This window comes from Cygnus olor, chromosome 3 (assembly GCF_009769625.2).
Source record: "Cygnus olor isolate bCygOlo1 chromosome 3, bCygOlo1.pri.v2, whole genome shotgun sequence".
Lineage (NCBI taxonomy): Eukaryota > Metazoa > Chordata > Aves > Anseriformes > Anatidae > Cygnus > Cygnus olor.
In genome coordinates this window covers 31,962,789-31,984,535 of record NC_049171.1, presented here as the reverse complement: position 1 = coordinate 31,984,535, position 21,747 = coordinate 31,962,789, and the positions used below count along the sequence as shown (strand labels likewise).

At 44.7% G+C, this 21,747-nt stretch overlaps 1 protein-coding gene across 15 annotated transcripts in view; it reads right to left on the bottom strand.

The window, feature by feature from the left end:
* RIMS1 (regulating synaptic membrane exocytosis 1) overlaps window positions 1-20,946 on the bottom strand; it is a 317,035-nt gene extending 296,089 nt beyond the window's left edge. For all 15 annotated transcript variants that reach the window (XM_040552091.1, XM_040552071.1, XM_040552073.1 and 12 more), the window contains exon 1: window positions 20,504-20,946. In XM_040552091.1, coding sequence (XP_040408025.1) covers window positions 20,504-20,667 — 164 coding nt within the window. In that variant the 5' untranslated portion in view covers window positions 20,668-20,946. The remainder of the gene's footprint in view (window positions 1-20,503) is intronic.
* Between the last annotated feature and the right edge of the window lie 801 nt (window positions 20,947-21,747).

The following is a 21,747-nucleotide window of genomic DNA, read 5'->3' as shown; positions in this document are numbered from 1 at the left end:
TCTAAACACACTTACATAACATACACCACCATACACCATTCAAGACTAAGAGATCAATAATTCCAATCACAAAGCTCTGCTCCAACACCACGCTGTGCTTTAAACTAAATAAAATAAAATTCTAGTGTTATCTAATGTTTCAGATATTTCATTTCTACCGAAGTCTCTGCACTTAATAAGCCATCAGCATATACCCAGTATCTCATTTTCATTGCAGTGTAAGACAAGAGGAAAAAGGAAAGTGTGAGTGGCATAAATCAGGAATGGAGGATGAGGGCAATGAGAACTCACTGGGTCCTGTAAAAGTGTATTTCCAGATGCACAAACTGGTATTTTTCTCACGGCTGAAATATTTAGCCTAAGGAACTGTTCAATTACTCTTTCATGCATTTTTCTGTTCTTCTGAGCATTAATTTTGCTGGACGTTGCTGAATAACCCCTTCCAAAAGCTCGCACGGTTCTGGGGCTCATTACAGGAGCTCTGAGGAACACAAGCTTTTTACCTTCAAAATGAAACAATTTGTCACAAACTGCCATTGCTGTCAAAATACCATCAGTGTAAACACACACACGCTCAGCAAAGTGTAACTTAATGCATATTTGTTAATCAGCAGCATGCCCTCCCCTCTCGGGTTAAACAGGAAAATAAATGAAGAAAATCCCTTGCTATCTGCCCCTGGTATATTAAGATTATCACTGGCTAAGAATGCAGAGGTTTTGTAGGAGCCTCTTTTTAAATATTGAAAGCAAATTACTCCTTAGGATCTGTGGCCTCTAAAACAGCCATTAAATTTTCCAGTAGCATCCTGTACTTCAGGGCACAGAAAACTGGCTCTGGTGTACTAGGAAAGAAAATTGTATTTTGGAGTTCTTTTATTTGTGCTTTATTACACACTAAACCACGGTTTATGGTGTCTAATTAAGGGCCAAATAAGGCCTAGAAAGTACCGAAACTTCTCATTCCAATATAATTTGAATTCTACATTAGCAAGAATATGATTTAAATACAGTTTTACATTAAGAAGTAAGGTCCTCAGAAACAGAATATTAAAAAATCCGAAGAACCCTTTGAAGAACTATTTTAGATTTCCTTTATAAGCAGACAAGAAAGATTTTCATATTAAATGCCTCATGAAGGAGCGTGGCCTTGGTTTCAAGTTTCCAATGAACTAAAACAATAGAGAAAGTTAACAGAAGACGTAAATAGGATTTTTTAAATCTCTTTTGTTAAAGTCAGAGACACATTTATTCTCGGTGTTATCTGCAGATCCTATACTGGCTAAAAAAAAATTAAAATCATCTCTCTTCTGTATATTGATTATGTTTGTTTATATAAACAAATATCTGATGAAAAGGGTTTGTAATACTCCCTTCAACATTTTTTTAAATACTTTAAAAATCAAATGACGTCCAGAATACATAAAAAATGTGCTTAGAGAGTATTTTGGAAAGGAGACTAGAATGATGGACTCTTGTATTGGAAGATCTATACTATGCATTGCTAGGATGGACTGCTATGCCCTGTGTCGGCAAACTCAATTTCAGTATTATTTGCATTTGCCCTTTAAGGTCACAAACACGTTTTCCTGGCCGCAGGTTTTTTCATCTGTTTTCCACTGAGCTTAGCAGTCCACACGTTTAGGAGAGAACGGGCACTTAGAGCAGCCTGGAGAACAGTTTTCCTGCCATGTTCTTCCGAGCCCCCAAAAGCCAAACTCATCATCATTCAACCAGTGCAAGAGGGATTTCCATTCAAAACAATCAGCGAGTATTTCCAGTTTTGCTCAACAACTGGGCCTTGAGTGACATTACAAATATGACTTAGAGGAAAATAAATATTTTAGTGTACAGCACAAAGCTTGCATAATTATGTACAAAGTAAAAACTTACCTTCAGAGCAATAGTCCAAGTCTGCCTTTTAAACCATTGCAAACATGGCCGAAGATTAATACATGGGTTAACAGCTCTCATCTTAGGTCACTGTTTGCCTCCATCTCTTGTAATGAAAAAAGACCAGGTGATGTTTGAACATTCTGTTCACTCCCATCATCTCATGGAGTGCATTATTATGCAAATACAGCTTTGTTAACCGCGCTCCCTGTTCATGCGGTGAACAATGTTTGCTGTCATCAAACACCAAAGCATGAAATTTCAACACATGAAGAAATGCTGATCGTTAAGTGTTTCAAAGCTGTACAAAGTCACAAATAACTTTGCAACATGCAGGGAGCACACACTTCAAATCCAAACAATGGGCTCTGTGTTTCGCTATTAAAACCTGGAGACTGCAACAATCTGGATGTGGTCTTGCCAAAGTGCCGCTCAATTAGTCAGCATTTGGATACGTCACCTATCTGCACGACCAACTTTGGACAGAAAAATCAAGTGGGGCGACTCAAGTGGATTCTCAACGATGTTTTGGTAAATGATGTAGAAGATGCACTACCCAACTGAATTAACGACATGAAATTTCCAAGTTTAAGAGCAACAACCATGAACCCTTTTAGCAAACACAAAGTGTTTAACTTGCTATTAAAGTACCATCATCAAATAGTTATTCCCTGCACTGTGTATCCTATCCGATAGATCTGTATCTTCTTTTGCCAGAATGATTTGCATGCATATCTGATCCTTAGGAAATTATCACCTTGAACGAAGGATGAGGCTCAGCTACCCAGCAGGCAGCCACCCTTGCAGCAGAACCCTAGACACTGCTTAAATTTTGATAGACAGAACAAAGTCAGAGCCAGATGTCAATGAAAACAGATCCTCTCCCCAAACAGGTAGCATAATGCTGGTTATTTGGAGTTACTGTTATCGCTTTGTCTTGCGGCACCACACCCTGAGACCTCCGCAGAGATCACAAATTCACTGGAGTAAAGCGTGGAGACTATCCGAGCACATAGGAAAGGAGTGTCACTGAAACAAAACAACCTAAGGAAAGGGAGACAAAAGCATCATCTCAAGTTAACAAATACAGAACTGAGGCATAGGCAGATTCAAAGTTGTCTGGAGTGGTGGCACACGAAGGTTAATTGGATCTCAAGTCTCTGTCCAATAACTTAACATCCAGACTGATTCTTTCTTAAAGTGAAATCACAAAATATGAATCTCAGAGTAGCAGTAACAGAACAATGACAAATTTTCTGGATGACAATGACTGATAATTGCTGCAGACACTTGTCACAGAATGTCACAAGTCTAACAGCTACATTTACATAAAGTATTGTGGCAGCTCAGTGCATCTTTGAAAAAATAAATAATAAAAAAATTAGATGCTCTGACTGTAATTTTTGGCAAATAAGCAGCTGAATTAGTAAGCTTCCATCACAGTTAGCACTTCTGGCAAACTCCTACCCTCGAAGTCCAATCAAAAGCACCAAAAATCTGGTAAATGAATCCTTACTCATCTTGGAGTTATGCCTCCAGAACTGCCTGACCCCAGCACAAGCTCTGGGTACTGCACATGAGCTGTGATTAGACAACTCAGTATCACAGGCCTTTGTAAAGTACCTTTGTAAAGTACCTTTCAGGTACTTTATATTAACTGAAAATAAATGTTTTCAGAAGAACAGCAGAATTCATCACCTTACTCTTGTGAAGGATGACCACTAGGACCTAGGAGCTGCGATTGCGATACCCATCACAGCATCTCTTGTGATATCGATCACACCGTATCAACGACAGACACCTCAGAGGACCATGATGTGGCTGGTTCAGGCTGAAGCTAGAAGCACTGCATCTTCTGATAGGCATCTGTGAGAGGCAGTCACCTTGACTCCTTGAAACTGCAAATTTCAAAGCTAGCAGATGCACCTTGGCACAGATGCAAGGTGTCACTGATAAACCAAGTGGCTGATGTCACAATTTTGATCATCTCGGTGCTGATTCTGTAAGTCAGGGAGGAAATACAGAACTGTCAGTCCTGGACTACAACATATCTCAGATCTGAAATACCCATCTGAACCAGCTCTCCAGAAATCAGATGGACGAGAAAAGGACCAACTGCAGTGCTCTGCTGGGAAAACCTCCTTCTTTAGTACAACCCCCAAGATATCCCAGGTCCCTCAACCTTTTTCCCTATCAGGTCAACTTACTTACATCTCATTCTCTCCCACTTTTAGTTTTGTTTTGCTCCCCGCCCCCCTTTTTTTTGTCTAGTGAATGTCACACTGTGCACGCTTGTGGTCAGCAGCAGTCTCAGAACAATTACGTTTGCTAAGTTTAGTGCCAGATTGCAACCCCTCCCAAATTTAGCATCAATCAACTTTTTTGCCTCTTTCATATCTATCTTTTGGCTGCCAAGATGCAGGAAGACACTACCGATTATCTGTTTCTCTTCGTGGTTTGGATAACTTGTACTTTCTACAACATCTAGAAAAGAAACAGCTAGAGCAGCCCAGGAGAGTCAAGGTTTAGTTCTGTGTTAACCACTACTACTGAGTTTCCAGGTCTTAGTAAAACTAAGTTTTATACTAAAGGCAAACAGGTTCTTCTACATTGAGAAAAAGGGTAATAAAGAATCCCGCTGCAAATGTGTCCTCCTCTGTGTCCTCTTCCCCTTCCCAGCTGTTTCAGAGTACGTAGCATGAGGCAGTGCAGGATCAAGGCAGAGACTTATAGCCTACATCAATAGGGTTTAGACACCATTTCCTCTCTCCCCTCTGTTTCCACTGTGGCATTGCGGAAAATGCAGAGGAACAGCCTGATATTCCAGGTGGCAGGATCAGTTCTAGAAGCAGTCAAGCAGGCCCCAGATACAAAAGAGCACAGGGAGCAAAATAAGGCTACCTGCCATCATGTATGCTCATCCCAAGTGACGCTCTGCGATCCATGAGATAGTGCACCCATGTGACTCATATTAAAATACTGGAGCAGCCAAAGGTTTCTAATGCTGTCCAATTTGCTTTCTCACTCCACAGCATTGAAAGAATGAGGCCTTACAAACCTACCAGTTTTATCGGCAAACAACTATTGCTGATGAGTAACGTTTCTCAGTCCCAAATCCACTTCTATCACTACTAAATAACTGCTAAGAGAGGTGGCTTCTCGTCTCACCTGTGCTTCAGACAAGCCCTCCTGGATACTTTCGTGTCCTGAGCAGCTGAAGCAGGATTCAGGAGGTTTCAATTCTACTTCAGGCTCCTCTGCAGAGAGGTCTGTGCCTGTTTCCTTACCTCTTTGTGCTTCAGCTGTTACTGGTGCAACAGAGAATTTACAAGAGCTATTACGAAACAACTAACATGAGACAGTTGTTATTACTACTGCATACAGACCCACAGAGGAGCACATAGTACTATATAATACACACATTCCAAGGAGATCTCCACGCATGGGTTGGGGACTGAATAGTTAGCCCTGCCCAGCACAGTGTGGTACTGGGCAATAACTACAGAACAGTACCAGAGAAAACTCCTGGCCAAATGCAGCTGCTTATTCAGCAAAGCAGGGACCCTTAGATATTCAGAGCGCTCTCTACAGTTTTCATTAAACTCTCTGCTGCGCTGTGATCTTTTTGTCCCCGTTGTTCTTCTTCCTCACCTGCTTAATCTTTTGTACCCTCTCCTCAAACTTCAGCATCCTTTGCTCCTTTTTTCTTTCCATTTAGCTGATCCCTCTTAACTCAATTCTTCACCCACCCGAAAAGCAGGGATGCCACCTTTAATTAAAAACAAAAGCACACAAACACACACCATTCCCTCAGGCACTGAGCCTGCACAGATTAATCTGTACATGCACTGAACTTCCAATATGTCAGGCTGGAGATGACAAGGCTGGACAGACACAGGGGACATGGCACCCTGCCTGTAAACCTTGAGACTAACATAATATTTAGTGCTGCCTTATAGCTGATCCACTCATGTTAGTTATACCTCATCTCCCTTTTGTCTGTTTACGCTGGTAAGAAGGCAAACTCCTGGTGTGGAGCCTTTCCACAACCCTCTGCCATACAGCTCCTGTGACAGAAGGGACCCTTTCCTAACCAGAAGCAGCCGTCTTCTTAGAAGCGACAAGATTAAAGCAAATTCCAAAAATCCAAAATCAAAAGGGCCCAAAAATTCCGAGACTGAATTAACAAGGCAAATTGTTTTGAAAAGTGGTAATCTGGATTACTACTGTCGGGTTTGGGAACATGGCTGGGCTCTGCTACTAACTTAAGGAGGAGACCTACCCACCCTCCTCCTTGTCACACCAGATCCCACCTCTTACATGGACCTGCATTCCAACAAGAAGCTAGGGGCAGCCCAAAAATAGCCCAGCAATACTATAAAATGCTGCGTTTCTGGGAATGTTCAATTCCAATGCACTGAGATGTCCAGCCCTTTCCTGGTCAAGCACCCCTGTGTTTTGGGATGCCCTCCCTGTGACACTTAAGCCAGCAGAAAGCCGAGGAAGTGGCACTGCCAGACCCTGAGCTTCGGCACCAAGTGGCTCAGACCCCTCCCTTCACAGCCATGAGACTGGCTCACACACTGAGCATTTCTCAACCTTTTTATTTTCTACTTGCCTTTTAATTCATTTACTTTCAGACTGAAAATAAACGTTCACCTCCTCCTGATTTGTGTGCTTAACCATCTAAAGTTCAAATTCAAAGTGAAAGGGACACATAAATACACAAGTCCCAGGTCCGTTACCAAAGGATCCATCACTTTTCATTACCAGGGTGCAGAAGTGCTATCTTATGCTCGTTCTGTGCTAGACAAATAGGCAGCTGCATCACTCACAGCCCACTTCCAGGCTCCCATCCCAGCTAATTCCAGCCTTCCCCTCCTATCTCTCTCACGTCATACGTTCTTCCTCTGTTTGATCCCTGCAGACCTGCCTACACGTCCTCCGAGTTCAATCTTCCGTGCCTTAAGTGACGTGCGTTTTCTTCTTGTTTCCCACTCACTCGCTTGCAGTTTCCCTGTTCCTGCTGTCCCTCACAAGGCCGCAGTCTGCGCTCCCATGTTCTCCTCTCTTCGTTTCTCCTCTCCCGTGGCAGCTAAGCAACCACAGTTCTTCCAGCGAGCAGCCCTGCCAGCCCAACGCAAAACGCCAACCATTTTGCAGCACCATTCATTAATCTGGTGGTTACTTCGTGAGGACACTTGAAACACCTTAGCTATCATGAGACTCAGAACTAAAAATAAAATAAAATAAGGATTTTATCAAAGTATCTCAGTTTCACCAAGGCCAGTTCAGTGATAATTCACATTGACTAGGTACTAGTTCCGTCAGGTAGAGGGAAACATGCTCGTATCTCAAATAGCCATAATACATTGTATGAGAAACGATAGTTCCCCAAAGGAAAGAGAGACCCCAAAAATCCAACAGAAGGGATCTGGAGAAAGTGGCAGGCTGTCATACAGGTCTGAAACACAATTAGGTCGGTCAAATGAGCTGAAGCTTTCATAGTTGCTATGTCCAGCAACAAAACCAGGATGATCCCAGGGCAGCTTCCAGATGAGGAAGCACCTACAGGATGTGCCTGAGGGAGGTTACCATCAGTCAGCTCCCGAAATCAGAGCCTGCTCCTGACCTCTCCTTGTTTAAAGAAGCAACCAGCTTCCCAGCCTTCTCTCACAGCCTTCTCCTTGCCCTCAGTAGAGCTGGGAACCAAAGGAATGCAAAGGCCTAAGCAAAACCTTCTGAAACACCATGTGGTACCCCCGGTGTCCACATGGGCCTGTGCAGACACAACACAGGACTGACAGGCAACTCCTCTCCTGGGCGAGAGGGGCCCAGCTCAAGTAGGAAGGGTACCACTGGACTTCATGGATGGAAGCAGACACCTGTGTTCAGACACTTACACCCCATCCTGGGAGAGAAACCACCACAGGAAGGCTCCCTCTACATCTCTGGTTCCTCCTGTTCCCCCACAAGCAGAGGCAATGCTGTCTGCAGTTGCCACGAGGCAGGGAAACCAGGCATCGCAGCACGTTGGTCCGATCCAGCTCCCTCCTCTCACCCCTCACTCCACTGCAACCTGTGCTCTGTAGGTCAAAGAGAGCACAAGCACGGCTTCCTTGCTGCCATCAGTCCACCAGTCATCGTAGACATACCCTCAGTCCCACAGTATTAAAAAATAAAAACCTTCGAACTGCTAGATTTAGACCAACCAAGGTAATACAGGGGAAAAAAAGAAGCTTTCCCATACTCCTGTACTCTCAGCGGCCTCAGTTTTAACCTGGAAGAAACACTACTTTCCCTTTTCTTTCAGAGAAAACCCTTTCAGTTTTCTTGTTCATTCAGTTTTTGGCCTCTGACAAGTGAGTCAAAAGGGTGGCAGTTGCAGAAGTTACTTATTGATTCCTTGGTTTATTTATGAATGCCAGACATGCAAGGGCCTGTCTTCAAATTTAACACCTGGCATTTAACACTTAAGTAAATCGCCAGGAAGATTAGATCCTATCCACCTCTGCAACTTTCACATAACAAGAGAGTTGCCCTCAGAGGAAGTTCATCACCTTTTTGACTACCATAAGAAGTTCTCAAATTTAGAGGCCCTCCACGAAACCCGTACGTGGAAGTTCCCTGTCTTCTCTACTTGTGCAGTCTCAGTTGACCTCCACTCTTCTACCAGCAGGCTGGAAGGCAAGCTCTGCTTTAACCTGAAATACGTGCAATAGCAAGCAGAGGGAAAAATAAAAAAGCACAATACGAGATTAACAGGGTTGTCTTCAAGGGTAATCCCACGTACAATATATTGCAGTAATCCACCCGAAGGTGACAGAAGCTATGTATTACACTGACAAGGTCTTGATTTGACAGAAATAAGGCAAACATTTAAATGCAGACAAAAAATATATCTGACAATCAGTTCCAGAAGTAGAGAGCTGGAACTATTGCCAAATTGCAAACCCTTTGAAAAATAAGAGGACGAAGCTCCTCAGTAATAGTAAGCTCTATAATTGTTGCTGTTCTCCTCAAGAGTTTTCCCTCATTTTCACTAATTCTAGTTTACCTCAAGGAAACCTCAGCTTATTTATTTTCAATCCCATATTGGATAAATACCAGAAAAGGAAGACTCACATCACTATGGCCGGATGAAAGGAGGAGCACTGTGTCACCTGGCATGTAACTAGAACTTCCCGGCTCCTTTTCCACATGGACCACTGAAATCTGCTCAGACAGGGACAAGATTAGAACTTGAAACACCACCACCAGAAGAGGGATGTTAGAGGCGACTAGACCTGTAAATTCACTGCTGATTCATTGAACTGGTCACTCCAGTCCAAAAAGTTCAGTGAAACATATTTTACAGTGAGTTATACAATTGGTCGCGAAAGACTTTTTAAAGGGAGGGTATTTCGCTTTAAGATAATGCAGTCTTACCAAAAATTTACTAATTAAATTACATGAAGGTTTTCCTTATAAATGTGAGAGCTTTTAAATTTAAAACTACAATCAATATCAAATCATCTAAAAACACAAAATAGAAGAATCGTAATATGTTAGTGAGGCTCTATATTCTTAGAATAGATTTCACATTAAAAAATCAATTCTAATTTTGCTCTAAAATATAAGAAAAATGCACCCTGCATTTAATCTCAAAGGAATTTACACGCTTTTTACATATACGCCATCAGAATCAATTCATATAACTCCACAATCTCCACCTCTGAGGGGACGCAGTTCCTTTCTATGAGTACACTGAAAAACAACTTTTTGGAGAAAACAAAGAAAAATAAAATATATGATTAAGATTGAAGGAAATTAGGGGTAAACAAAACAAAAAGTAATTTAAAGAAACAGAAATATGCTTTGGTACAGTGATAGTTTTTTTTCTCCCAGAAACGTGGGTAGCTATGCCTTAGTTTCACTTTTCTGAATTTTACTTTTTACACAAAGTTTGGAGAATAATGAAACAGTTACTGAATGCATTCGAGAAAAATGTGCTTCCTTCTACAAAACGAAAGACTTGCAGGGCAGTATCCCATCTAAAAGACTAAACACCAATTGAGTCTTACTCCAGCTAACAGATGTGCTTTCGGTGGCACTTGTTCCGAGGCAGACACTCGTGGAAGTTAATCAGGCTCAGCCCAGGCACAGGACCCCAGCAATACAACTGTTTGCTGGCCCATGGCAGCAACTTGCTTAACTGCGTCACCTGTCACCGTAATAGGACCGCAGGCAGAATTGCTCCCCATTTTCAGCTCCCGATCAAATTTCACCAATGCACTCTGCATATATCAAGCAACACTAAGCAACATAATGTTGCAATTAAAGCCTATAAAACAGCTTGTACATATTTCCGTACGGCCTGGTTCCATATTCTTAGGCACAAGCGCACATACACATATAAAGTCTCTTGTAATTCTCATCCATAAAACGCAAACCCATTACCCTGATACTTTGCAGGTGGCATCCAGGGCCAAAATCAATAGAGCTAAACTAGGATGATCTAGAGTTCTCATAAATTCTGTCCTTTCTTCCAACTGCCTAGCCTCCTGCACTCGGCACTTTATCAACCACCTGCCTGGCTGCTCGGCATCTACAGCTAAAAAACACATTGCTGCGTGGCAGAAGGTTTAACAATATAGCTTAGGGTTTTCAAGCAAAGTCAGCATTTTTGCAATAAACAACAGTACCAAATGGTCTAATCACCTACATTAGCTAAAATAATCGCAGATTGTTCACATCCTTTCACAGCTCAAGCTTCCGCATTGTTTTCATCTATATCTGTGCGATTTCATTTAATCAGTACAAAATTTAGCTTCCTGATATCAAATGTCAAAATGACTCTAAATACAGCAAATATGCAAAAGTGCTATGGCTTTATTTTGAAAGTAACTTCACATGAAAAGCTAATTAAAAACCGAGAGAATAATGAATATAAATGAAAAATGACTCTGCTTTCTTAGTACATGCAAGTGCTAAAGAAATTGTATGAAAAAAAAAAGCAGATTAGAAAGCTAAGCCAGGTATTCTGTTTGGCTTTCCTTAGGTCTTGATGCTTTTTCTAAGACCAGTGGTATCCATAAAAAAAAAGTTATACTAACAAATCATTGCTAGAAAGACAACTAAACGTATCCAATCATCCAGCTCAAAAATGACCTTTTGTTACATAAACTGCTTCATTGTCATTTCTCTCGAAAGTCCTATTATTAAGCATTTGATCTGCAGAATACTTCCACACGATTAATACATCCTGATGCAAATAGCGCATAGTTAAATTTTCAGGTTGCTTGTATTGTATAGGACTGTAGGTTTGCTAAATGTCTGGAACAAGAACTAAGTACCAATATAAATATTGCAAAATCCTAACTCAAAATCACTATTTTGAAGCCTTCATAGTATATTCAACGACCTGAGAATGAATATGTATTTTACAAAAACGTACGTAAAAGGCACTAGCTATGAAATTTGTCATGTTTGCTATCCTGGTAGACCAAACTAGGTTTGTAAGAAGATGTAGTATCTTTTATTAGACCTCCTAGAGTAAGAAGTAGACAGACTCATAGGTACAGAATTTCTTTGTTTCGTCAGTTCAGAGTATGCAGTACTGGTAACCAAGATAAACATTTTAGAAGACACTTCATGCTTAGATCATCCAAGTACGTGAAGACTTCCATCAGAAATTCTCAGAATAAAGAGAGAACTCTATTTCTTGGTATAATAGTAGACTTTCTCTGCAATATAATAGTACTAGCACCAAAATAGCGTGCTTGGGCTGTGTTGCATTCATAAGGAATGTCCTAATAAACTTCACCTAATGAAGATTTAAAAAATAGCTCTCAATTAAGAAGCTTAAAGTAAGTATCTGTATTTTGATACAAGGCATTTAAACCACCATTGTAACTACAAACCGGTCTTTATCTAAAGACCAAAATACAGAAGAAACTATTCTTTGGTTACACCACAGATCCTCAAGATTCAAAACAGTCACTTTGCTAGATCCACAAGGTCTTCATTAAAAAGTATAGCTCTATGTGCTAGGTTCATCCATTCCGTGATGCCAAGAGGGCTTAATATGGGAAAGACTTACCAAAAAAATTGGAATATTTCAAACACTATCCATTTTTATTACAGATATCTGAAAAAAAAAAATCCCACAAACTCCAGTTTTCATCAGGATTAACAATGCTTACCATCTTACCATAAGCACAGTGCACAAAGTCCTGATGCTGAAAATAGTAAGACACCTTATGTGAATAAACTCAGAAATGCGCGCCAAAACAGATGTTCTAATTCAATCTAGAACTGACTGGATACAGCTATTTATTGTGCCATGTCTCTTCACGTCTCTGAAGTGGCGAGTGTATGAATGTTTTTTTGCGTGTCATTATTCTGAAAATTGCAAATAGCTTTTCTTGCCTCTATAATAGTGCCAGAAAGTATATTTGGAACATGGCTATCTTGTTTAAAACTCTCTCTGGACCTAAGTATCTGATATGCAATCAAACGTTGAGGATGATTACTTCAGTTCTAAGTACAAAGAATTATAATGCTATCCCATTGCCTTGTGCAAATTGTCTTACCTAAATAATTACGAAAGCAAACTGATAGCGGTATTCTTTTCTATTGTTTGTTGTGAAAACTAGAAATAACTCTGAATAATATTTACTGCCTAGAGTCCAAAACTAGGCACCACAAACATTGCATAATATTTTATCATATCTGTAAAGTTTGTAAAAGGGGATAAACAATTGTAACTCTTAACAAACACAGAGATCTGATAAGCTATCTACATTCTTACAGATCCAATATATGGATCTGACTGGGATAAATCACACCGTCCTTGTTAGGTGATAAATCACGACAGAAACTGTAAATTGTATGCAAGTATTAAAAGAAATATATCTAAACCACCCTGCGTTTGTAATTGATTACGTAAGATTTCCATGCAGGTTTTATCACCACTGGAAATTAGAATCAAGTTGTAGGTACTCAAGTTTTGTTTTTTTTTTTTCCCCCAAAACCTAACTGCATGGCAGCACTGTAGTTCCCTGGATGATGAAGAGGCCAAATCTGACTGGAAATTAAAACTGGCAGACACGGGGGGAGACAACCAATGCAGCAAGCACCAGCAGGCAGAGTAAGGGAGAAGCTAGAAATTCTAACTGGCTCTATCTGTTGGCAACCAAAAATAAAATTTTAATTTTATTTGTCAGTTTCAACTTCAAGCAGAGTTGAAGTTGAGTTGAAACCTGAATACAAGTACAGCAAACATTAAGCCAGTATTTCTTAAATAGCCTTTTCTTAAGGCATTAACTTCAAGTCTTAAAATGCTCAGTAAATGCCTGATGAAGACAACATGCTACATCTTTGTTACTTGTTTTCCTGTACCCAAAAATTCTTCACGAGTCCTCAGAAATAAATGGGCATTGATAAGACCAAGAATCTCAAGTGTGTCTTAAGGTTGTTCTCCACCTCAGAACATTGCTGTTGTACAGGGAAACAACCAGCAGAAGGGTTCCCTCCCCTCCTAGGTAAGGGGTATCTTCTACATAATTACTTCCCAGATCTGGATTTATAACAACCCTGTACTTGGAGAAGTTCCTGCCCAGCAGTCGTGTAATTTCATCCAGTCTTTGTCTTCATCCTTCCGCAGGGCACAGATAATGCCCATGATTTCACAGATTCATGGACTTCTAAGTCAGAAAGTATTAGTTACTTTACTTAACGTTACTTCCTACACGACAAAGCCAGGCATGAAGCTTAGGAGGCTTCTCATGGAAAATCATGTGAAAAGACACACGCAAAGAAATAAAGTCCCATGAATTTCAATAAACCTGCTAAAATTGGGGTATATAAAAGTGCTCTGAATAAAAGTTTGCACTCCAGGCATTCCCAAATTTCAGCATGTAGAGATCTGAAGCCCATTCCTAGACCATAGCAGAGATGTTTATCGCTGGCAGTCATCCCCTATTACCTCCCCTTCTTTCGTAGCTTTTAAGGAAGGTCCTACAACTCTGCTCGTCTGCTGACAGTCTCCTCCTCCTCCCTTGGTGGTGAGATGCTCCCCTCAGCAAACAGTCAACGATTGACTCCCAAGTACCTTACCACATAAACATGTTGTACATACATTTTCACTGCATGTAGTACCCAGTCCACCCTCCTGCTTTAAAAAATGTTCTCAGTCCTATGTAATTCCCTGAAAGCCACAAATACCCTCCCTGCAGTCCTGAGCTCACTGCAGTTCTGTCTCCTTTGATGATAAAAGGAAAGCAAGATTCATGGGACCATGGAAAGAGTACGAACAGAGGAGGCAGTTTTGGAATTGTTTATCTATTTTATCCTTTAATTCCTTACTGCCAAATGCACAAGCAGTTCCCAGAACTCTCGATTCTTCTTTTGTCTTCCCAGTGGGATTAAAGATAGACTTTAAAATCTTTATCCTAAAGATAGTATAAAGACAGCCTTCCTCATGATGGCCCTATGACTCTTGCTTTTATTTGTGCAAAGTGGCCCAGTTTCAACAGAAGGGATGAAGAATGATTCTACTTCTCCTTTCCCCAGTGTTTATGGAAGGGGAATCAGCACCAACAAGTTTACAGCAGCCAGGCTAAGAATGTCTTGGAAACTTAGATTCTTATTTGGCCTGTAAGTATAATATAAAATAAGGGTGGCAGCATCTGCCACTGTGCTCCAAGCAGTATTCAATGTTTTCTGCCAATGTTAGGTGTGGTCCAAGTGTGAGAAATGGAGACGGAAACAAACTGTCTCCAGGAAACTGGTTAAGAGCACAAGCCTCCCGGCCAATCTGTTAAGCTTCAGTTATGCAGTGTGGTGGTTTTACCCTGCTGGGCAGCTGAACGCCACCACAACCCCTCTCCCCCTCCTCATAGGAACAGGGAAGAAAATACAGTGGAAAGGGCTCATGGGTTGAGATAAGGACAGGGAGATCACTCAACAATTATCGTCACAGGCAAAACAGACTCAGCATAGGGAGATTTATATAATTTATTGCCTATCACTAGCAAACTAGAACAGTGAGAAATTAAAAGTAAGCCAAAACCACCTTCCCCCCATCCACCCTCTTCCACCTCCTCCCCCTGAGCAGTGCAGGGGAACAGGGAATGGGGGCTGCAGTCAGTCCCTAACACTTTGTCTCTGCTGCTCCTTCACGGTCACTCTCTGCCCCTGCTCCACGTGGGGTCCCTCCCACAGGATGCCGTCCTTCCCGAAGCGAGCCTGCAGGGGCTGCCCACAGGCAGCAGCTCTTCAAGAATTACTCCAACACAGGTCCCCCACGGGCTGCAGATCCCCCAAGATCCCCTGATCATAAGCAGAGACTCCAACCAAAGGCAACTGACTTCAGGATTTGGCAGCCCTGAGAAGTGAATGACTCCAGTATCCCTACTGATTCTAGAAAGCTGAATTCTACTAAAATCAAGTTTGCACACCACACCAGATGGCCCAAACAGGCTGTTAGGATAACCTTCTCCCTAATTATTAACTGTTACGCCCATGACAGTTCTTGAAATAACCTTCTCAAGATCTAGGAAGCCTTTGAGTACCTGGTAGCTTCTCTACTAGAGCTACTCAACTAGAGTTACAACAGTACAAGGGAACTCCTACATGTCTGAGTTAAGTTTCCAATTATTGCCAATATCTTGAAGAACAATCTTTTTCCCATTCTTCTCAAATCCCATTATAGGAGTAGCAAGAGCTTTTGTCCCCACTTACAGTTGCTTTGGGAAATGACTGTCGTTGCAATTAGGAAGCTTCTTTCAAAGTTGGCTTGATGAAATTCATCTAAAGCAGAGTTATAGCCATTCCCCATTTGATAAGCTACTTTTCCACAGGGAGAGGAGAAAAGTACTCTGGCCATCCCAGCGTACGACCCTTTTGGACTCCGAGAGTCCCCAACAGGACAGAACTGGAACTCAACTCTCCGTGTTGACATCTGCCATGCTTAGTGCACAGTACCCAACTAACCCTCTGAGATAAGGCACGCAAGCGTACATAAGCAGACTTCAGCTTAAGAACACCCACCTAAGTATATGTAGTTCTGTGATTTGCCTGTGACTGACATTTGCTGTGTATTAGTTGGGGTTGTTTCACTTGGAGGTACCTCATACCCACAAACAACACGGTTGTCTCAGGCTGTCTAGCATTTGAATGTACACTTGAAACTTTTAAACCATTTTTCCTCAAAGAGGCACGGTGTTTTGTTTTTCTTCTTAATTTTTTGCAAATAACAGTTTGTTTCTCACCTCACTGAAAGCTTTCCTTCTCATTCAGCCCCACAATTAGTTCGTCTTATCAGAGTCACCCATTGCTCAACATCTGCATCTCAGGCTAGACAAAGCAGCCACTCAACATGAGCCTCTTCTTTCAGCTCCAGTGCTACCCACCACGTAAAACATGCCTCCAACATAAATTAGTCTGCAGAGGAGGCCATAGTTTATTCAAGTCCTACCACTGTCCTTCACAAACTGTTATACATACAGGAGCAGTGGAAGCCTGGGGCTGGAAGGTGAAGCTCCAGCTGAGAGTTGCTAGAGGCTACAATCATCAGAGACACACACAAAACCTGGCAAAACCAATGTGAAGCTGAAGGGAGGAGGACTTCCCTCCTTGTCCTCCGGCATTCAGTACTTCCAACTTTTCTCACTCTCCTAAGAAAGGCTACATTAACAGCCCTGGGTATCCAGATGCATGCAACATGAGAGCAAGGGAGTTTCTCTGCAAAGAGAGTGCTTTCTGTTGAGCTCATTATCGAGTTAGGCTCCTGGGCCCATAAACTTTTCACTCTCCTCCGTACAGGGAGCCAAAATACTACATTGTAACATAACAGCAGTTCTCTAGGACACAATTTCTTCAGATGGAGAAGTGCATTGGGCTCAGGCAACCACCTCCTGACCACTAGGCTACTCCACCTAAGGCAGCCAGAAGCAGTAGCACTGCCTGCCACCTGCATGTTAGGAGTGGCCACTGCTGTGACATTGTTTTTGAGCTGAGTCCACGTTCGGCTCTTTCGGAGGACTTAGGCACATGACAACATAGTTTTTGACTCTCAAACAGGTTTAAGGATAGGACAAACAGCAAACATCTTGACAGCAGTTAAGGCACCCCTGTGCCTGCACATGCCCAGGACAAACAGGACATCCAGCTTCTCAGGTACAGCATTACAGAAAGATCTGTGGACCGCACTCAAGGTGCCTCCATTTCTTCTTAGTGCCAGGTCACCATCAAAGTGACCATGTGGATTTCATCCTCCAGTGCTATACACCAAGCTGGGACTGCACTCCATGGCATGACGGCATGAATATGCTCTCAGGAGCACCTAGTGACATGGTACAAAAACGCAGAACTTGCCTTCACATGTAAAGAAATTGAAGTTACAATTTCAAAGGCAATTGATTATTATCAATAAAGTGTTCTTCATGCCAAGGTGCAGCGATTCATAAAAAAAGCAAAAGGGGGAACTTTCACAAAAGCCCCATCTCCTCAAACATGTTGCTCCATGGTATTCGCAGATCACAGGACTGAAGAATGTTACCACACTCCAGAGCAAGCCCAGAAATCATGGCATTGCCCATCGCCCTGCTGGCAGGTTGGCACGCTGCAGTACATGCTGATGTCAGCAGGAACTGGCAGCAAGGTTTTACAAGAAGGCTTTTAGCTCAGTCAGAAACAGAGCTCAGGAAGAGAGGGACAGACCTGGAGGAGGAGAGGGACACGGCCTCTTTATTGACAACCCTAATCTCCTTCACTTCTGAAATCCATAGAATCTACTCAAAGAAACACCTCAATTTCCCTTGGACCCACAGGGTGATGACCATCATTTGAGGAATACAGTAGTCTGACCAGTAATTCTTCCTTACAGTTTTCTGCTGTGAGGAAAGCTGGAAAGGAAAATTACAAACCTTGTTTTAGAAACTTGTATTGCTATCACGACATCCAGAACAGGCAAGAAATGCTGCACCCTTTTTAGCCCTCGTGATTCATGAGACAGCGTGAACCAGACCTCTGCTCAGCCCAGGACTGTATGCAGCCTAGTTTGCAACGCAGATCAGCTTCACTTCCAGGGGACGTTCCAGATCTGTATGTGGGTGTTACAGAAGGAAACATTTCTCTGCCAGGTGGTTTTACATGAAAACTGGTGGCTGCTTTCCTGAGACATTCAGAAAATTAGAACAACTTTTACTGAAGATAATAGGACAGGATAGCGATGATGTATGACTTTTATAATATAGCTGTGTCATCTGTACAGCGTCACTGTATATCTGTAACAAGCCTCTATGAAATTGTGGGAGTAAATTCTTGTCTCAAAACCCAGTCTACAGGGGTTACTCTCTGGAAAGAGTGTCCAACTCTTGTCCCAGAACAAAATTAAGTGCTCAGCATACAGAAAAGGTAAATGATCTCAAAATTTAGTGGTTCTCTGTAACGTTCAAATCAGAATCCATATGACAACTGTGTGCTGTGACCTAATTTTTGTAAGCCAACTATATCACTAAAGTGAGTATATAGGTTTACAAGTTTCCCAATGTGCTTTCAATTAATTTCTGGCTCTTTATTTAAAGAAAAAAAGATGTATTTAAAATCACAGTTTCTCAGGCCTAGACAGTTATTGTCACAAATTAAAAGCAACTGTTGTAAGAAATAAGCTTTTAAGTATCACAAACCTTTGAAGATACTATCAAGTAACTTCAAGCTGAATTCATAGTGCAATTTTTTACCTCTTCTAACAATTATATTTAAAGTATCCCAAATTCACCTAGTGAAACTGCTGAAGATTCTCATAATCATACAAAAAATCATGTATCAGTCCAGAATTTAGAAATGCCAATATGAAAGAAAAGCAGAACTAAAAAAGAAAAAAAAAAAGGAAGAAAATTTATCCTCTAGCCCATATTAACAAGAATAGGGCTGAGAAATTACCATCTCTACTGACAAAAGTTCATTCTTGCAGTGACTGCGAGATTTATAGTATTGCTCTACAGCATCATCACAGGACCAGTAATCTTCTTCACGGTATAAAAGCTAAATATTTATAGGGAGGTAGCTGTGCTGGAGGACAAGGAACAGAAGAAGGATAAATGTAGCTTAAACTTGGAACTACTTGGCTATTTAATTTTCTTCTGATAAATAGAATCTAAAGAGGAATCCTTCACTCACGTTTCCCCACATTGACTGATACAATGCATCTGCACAAAACATCCTTCCTACCACCCCAGCTCAAAGACAAACCACACCCCAAGCGTAAGGAGCAGCTCTTCGTCTGGGACTGAGACCCGAACACCACAATCCCAGCCTTCAGACCCTCTCCTAGGCAAGAGGTAACGCTAGCAGCTGGGCCTCAGTATTCACCGTACCAGCCCTGCAAAAATTCAGAGCCCGGCACTGATGAGAAAGGGCAGAGGCGGCGACATAATGAACAGCCGTCCCCGCTTCATCACACGCGGTGTGCGGGGCACAAGTTAGGAGCCTGCGGGGATTTGGCATTTCCATTGGCTCGAGGCAGCCACGGGGAAGAGCTGGAACCCACACCGTTTGAGCGGGTATTTCCAATGCTGCCAAAAGAAACACCCAGATTATGTCACACCTTCCGAGCATCCCTTCCAGAGGCGTACATGCAATTAGCGGGCGGTGAGGTAAGGCTACACCTCCCGTGGCAGGGAGGGCCTGGGTCACACAGGAGCTCTGCGCATATTCCAGTCACCCACCCTCCCGTTCCCCTCACGAAGTGAACAGGCCCGAGGGGAAGTCAGGAGGGGAGGAACCCTGCTTCTCCCCCCTCAGGCCACAGCTTCAATCCGTTTATTCCCCTCGCTCACGGCAGGAGATTTGGTACATGGATGGAGGAGGCTACAAGATGCGACCACACGCGTTGCTCGGCAGGGATGGGGCGGTGGGCACCCAAAGCCAAACATGGCACCCACCGACACCCAGCTCCCCTCCGTCCCGCCAGCACGCACCCTGCCCCTCGGCGACGGCTCATTACGTGTGGCCTCCGTGTGGCTAATTACGGCCGTTCCCTAATTACAGACTCCTCGCCGGCCCCCACAGCGAGCTGCCTCGCCGGGAGCGGGCGGGCGGCGGAGCGGGGCGCGGCGCTGCCCGGCGGGGCGGCCATTTGGGGCCATCCGGGGCGGCCATTTGGGGCCGGTGGGGCAGGCGCCTCACCCCCCGCCTCGGGAGCCATCCGAGGCCGATCCAGGCGGGGGCAGCACGGCGGCTCCTCCGGTGAGCAGGGAAACCCCACCCAGCGGCCCCTCCTGGAAGAGGCGGGGTTGCGGGGACCCCAAAGGGATCCCACCTCGCCCCTCGCCCCCGTGTCGGGCTTTCCGCCCGCCCCCTGGGGGCGGGGAGGGCCGCCGTCCCGCTCCGTCCCGCGGCGCCGGGCTGCCCCCGCCGGGAGAGGACAGAGGGGCGAGGGGAGCTGATGGGGCGGGCGGCACCGGGGCTCCGCGGAGAGGGGTCCCCGGGGGGCAGTCCCCCGAGCAGGGCGAAGCCACCCCCCGGGCACCGGGTGGCCCCCGCGGTGGCGGCGCCCGCTGCCGCCCGGCGGCGATCGGCTGCATGAATGAGCGGCTGGGTGAATGAATGACTGGCGTCTGCTTACTTGAGCATGGCCTCTTCTTTCTCTTCCTCTTCTTTCTGCCGGTCCATCACGGCCATAATAATGTTCCTCTCCTCCTCCGTCAGGTGGCTCAGGTCGGGCAGCTCCTGCATCGGGGGGGGCACCGTGGGTGGGCGAGGGCCGCGGGGCCCCACCGAAGAAGACATTTTCCTCCTCGCCTCTCCCTTTACACCTTCTACCTTCGCCCGGCAAACCCAGCCAGCCTCTCCTCCGCCCCCTTCACAGTGTAGTCCTCCGAGCAGCAGCAGCAGCGGCGGCAGCAGCCGGCAGCTCTCTGGCAGCAGCGGAGGAGGAGGCGGAGACCCAGCCTTTCATGGTTGCTCGCATCCCCCCCAGCCCGGCTCCCGCTGCTGCTCGCTCCCTCCCTTTTGTCTCCGCGGATCCGGGCAGCTCGGGGGCCGCCGCCCGCAGCCCAGCCCAGCCCTCCCGGCGGGGGCCGTGCGGGGCGGGGGGCGCCGCGGGGCGGAGGGTGCCCGGGGGCGGAGGGCGGGTGCTGCCGCCGAAACGCTCGGCGGCTGCGAGCCTGGCGCCGGGAGGAGGGAAGGGGGGGATTTGGGGCCGCTGAGGCGGAGCCCGTGAGAGGGAACGGGGCCGACGGAGCCTCTCGGCCGCGCCTCCCGGCTCCCCGGGTGCCCCTCGAGGCAGGGCCCGCGGGGTGTGCGGGTGCCCGCCGGGGGCTGGGAGCACCCCTGGGAGCCGGGCGGCCCCTCAACGCTGAGGGAGTCCCGCGGGTGGCCTGAGGGAGCTGTGGGCACGGTGGTGGCCGTGCTGCCCCAGCCCCGGCTGTGGTCCTGTAACCCCCAGCCCGCACCTGGTCCCATAACCTTCCACCAGCCCCTCCTTGGGATCCTGCACTTCACGGAGCTTGATTCCGTTCGGTCACGCAGCTTGACTCGCGGGAATGGTGTCAAGCTGTGACAGGAGGTTCAGGCTGGATATCAGGAAGAGGTTCTTCACCAAGAGGGTGGTCGCGCACTGGAACAGGCTCCCCAGGGATGTAGTTATGGCACCGAACCTGTCAGAGTTGAAGTGTTTGGACTATTCTCTCAGACACATGGTCTGAATTTTGGGGTAGACCTATGTGGAGCCAGAAGTTGGACTCGATGATCCTTGTGGGTCCCTTCCAACTTGGGATATCCTATGATACACTTGAGCACTTTCTTCATACGCTTCTCACAGCAAGTGGCACCTGTGCCAGGGGTTCCCTCCGTGCCTCCTTGCGAGTG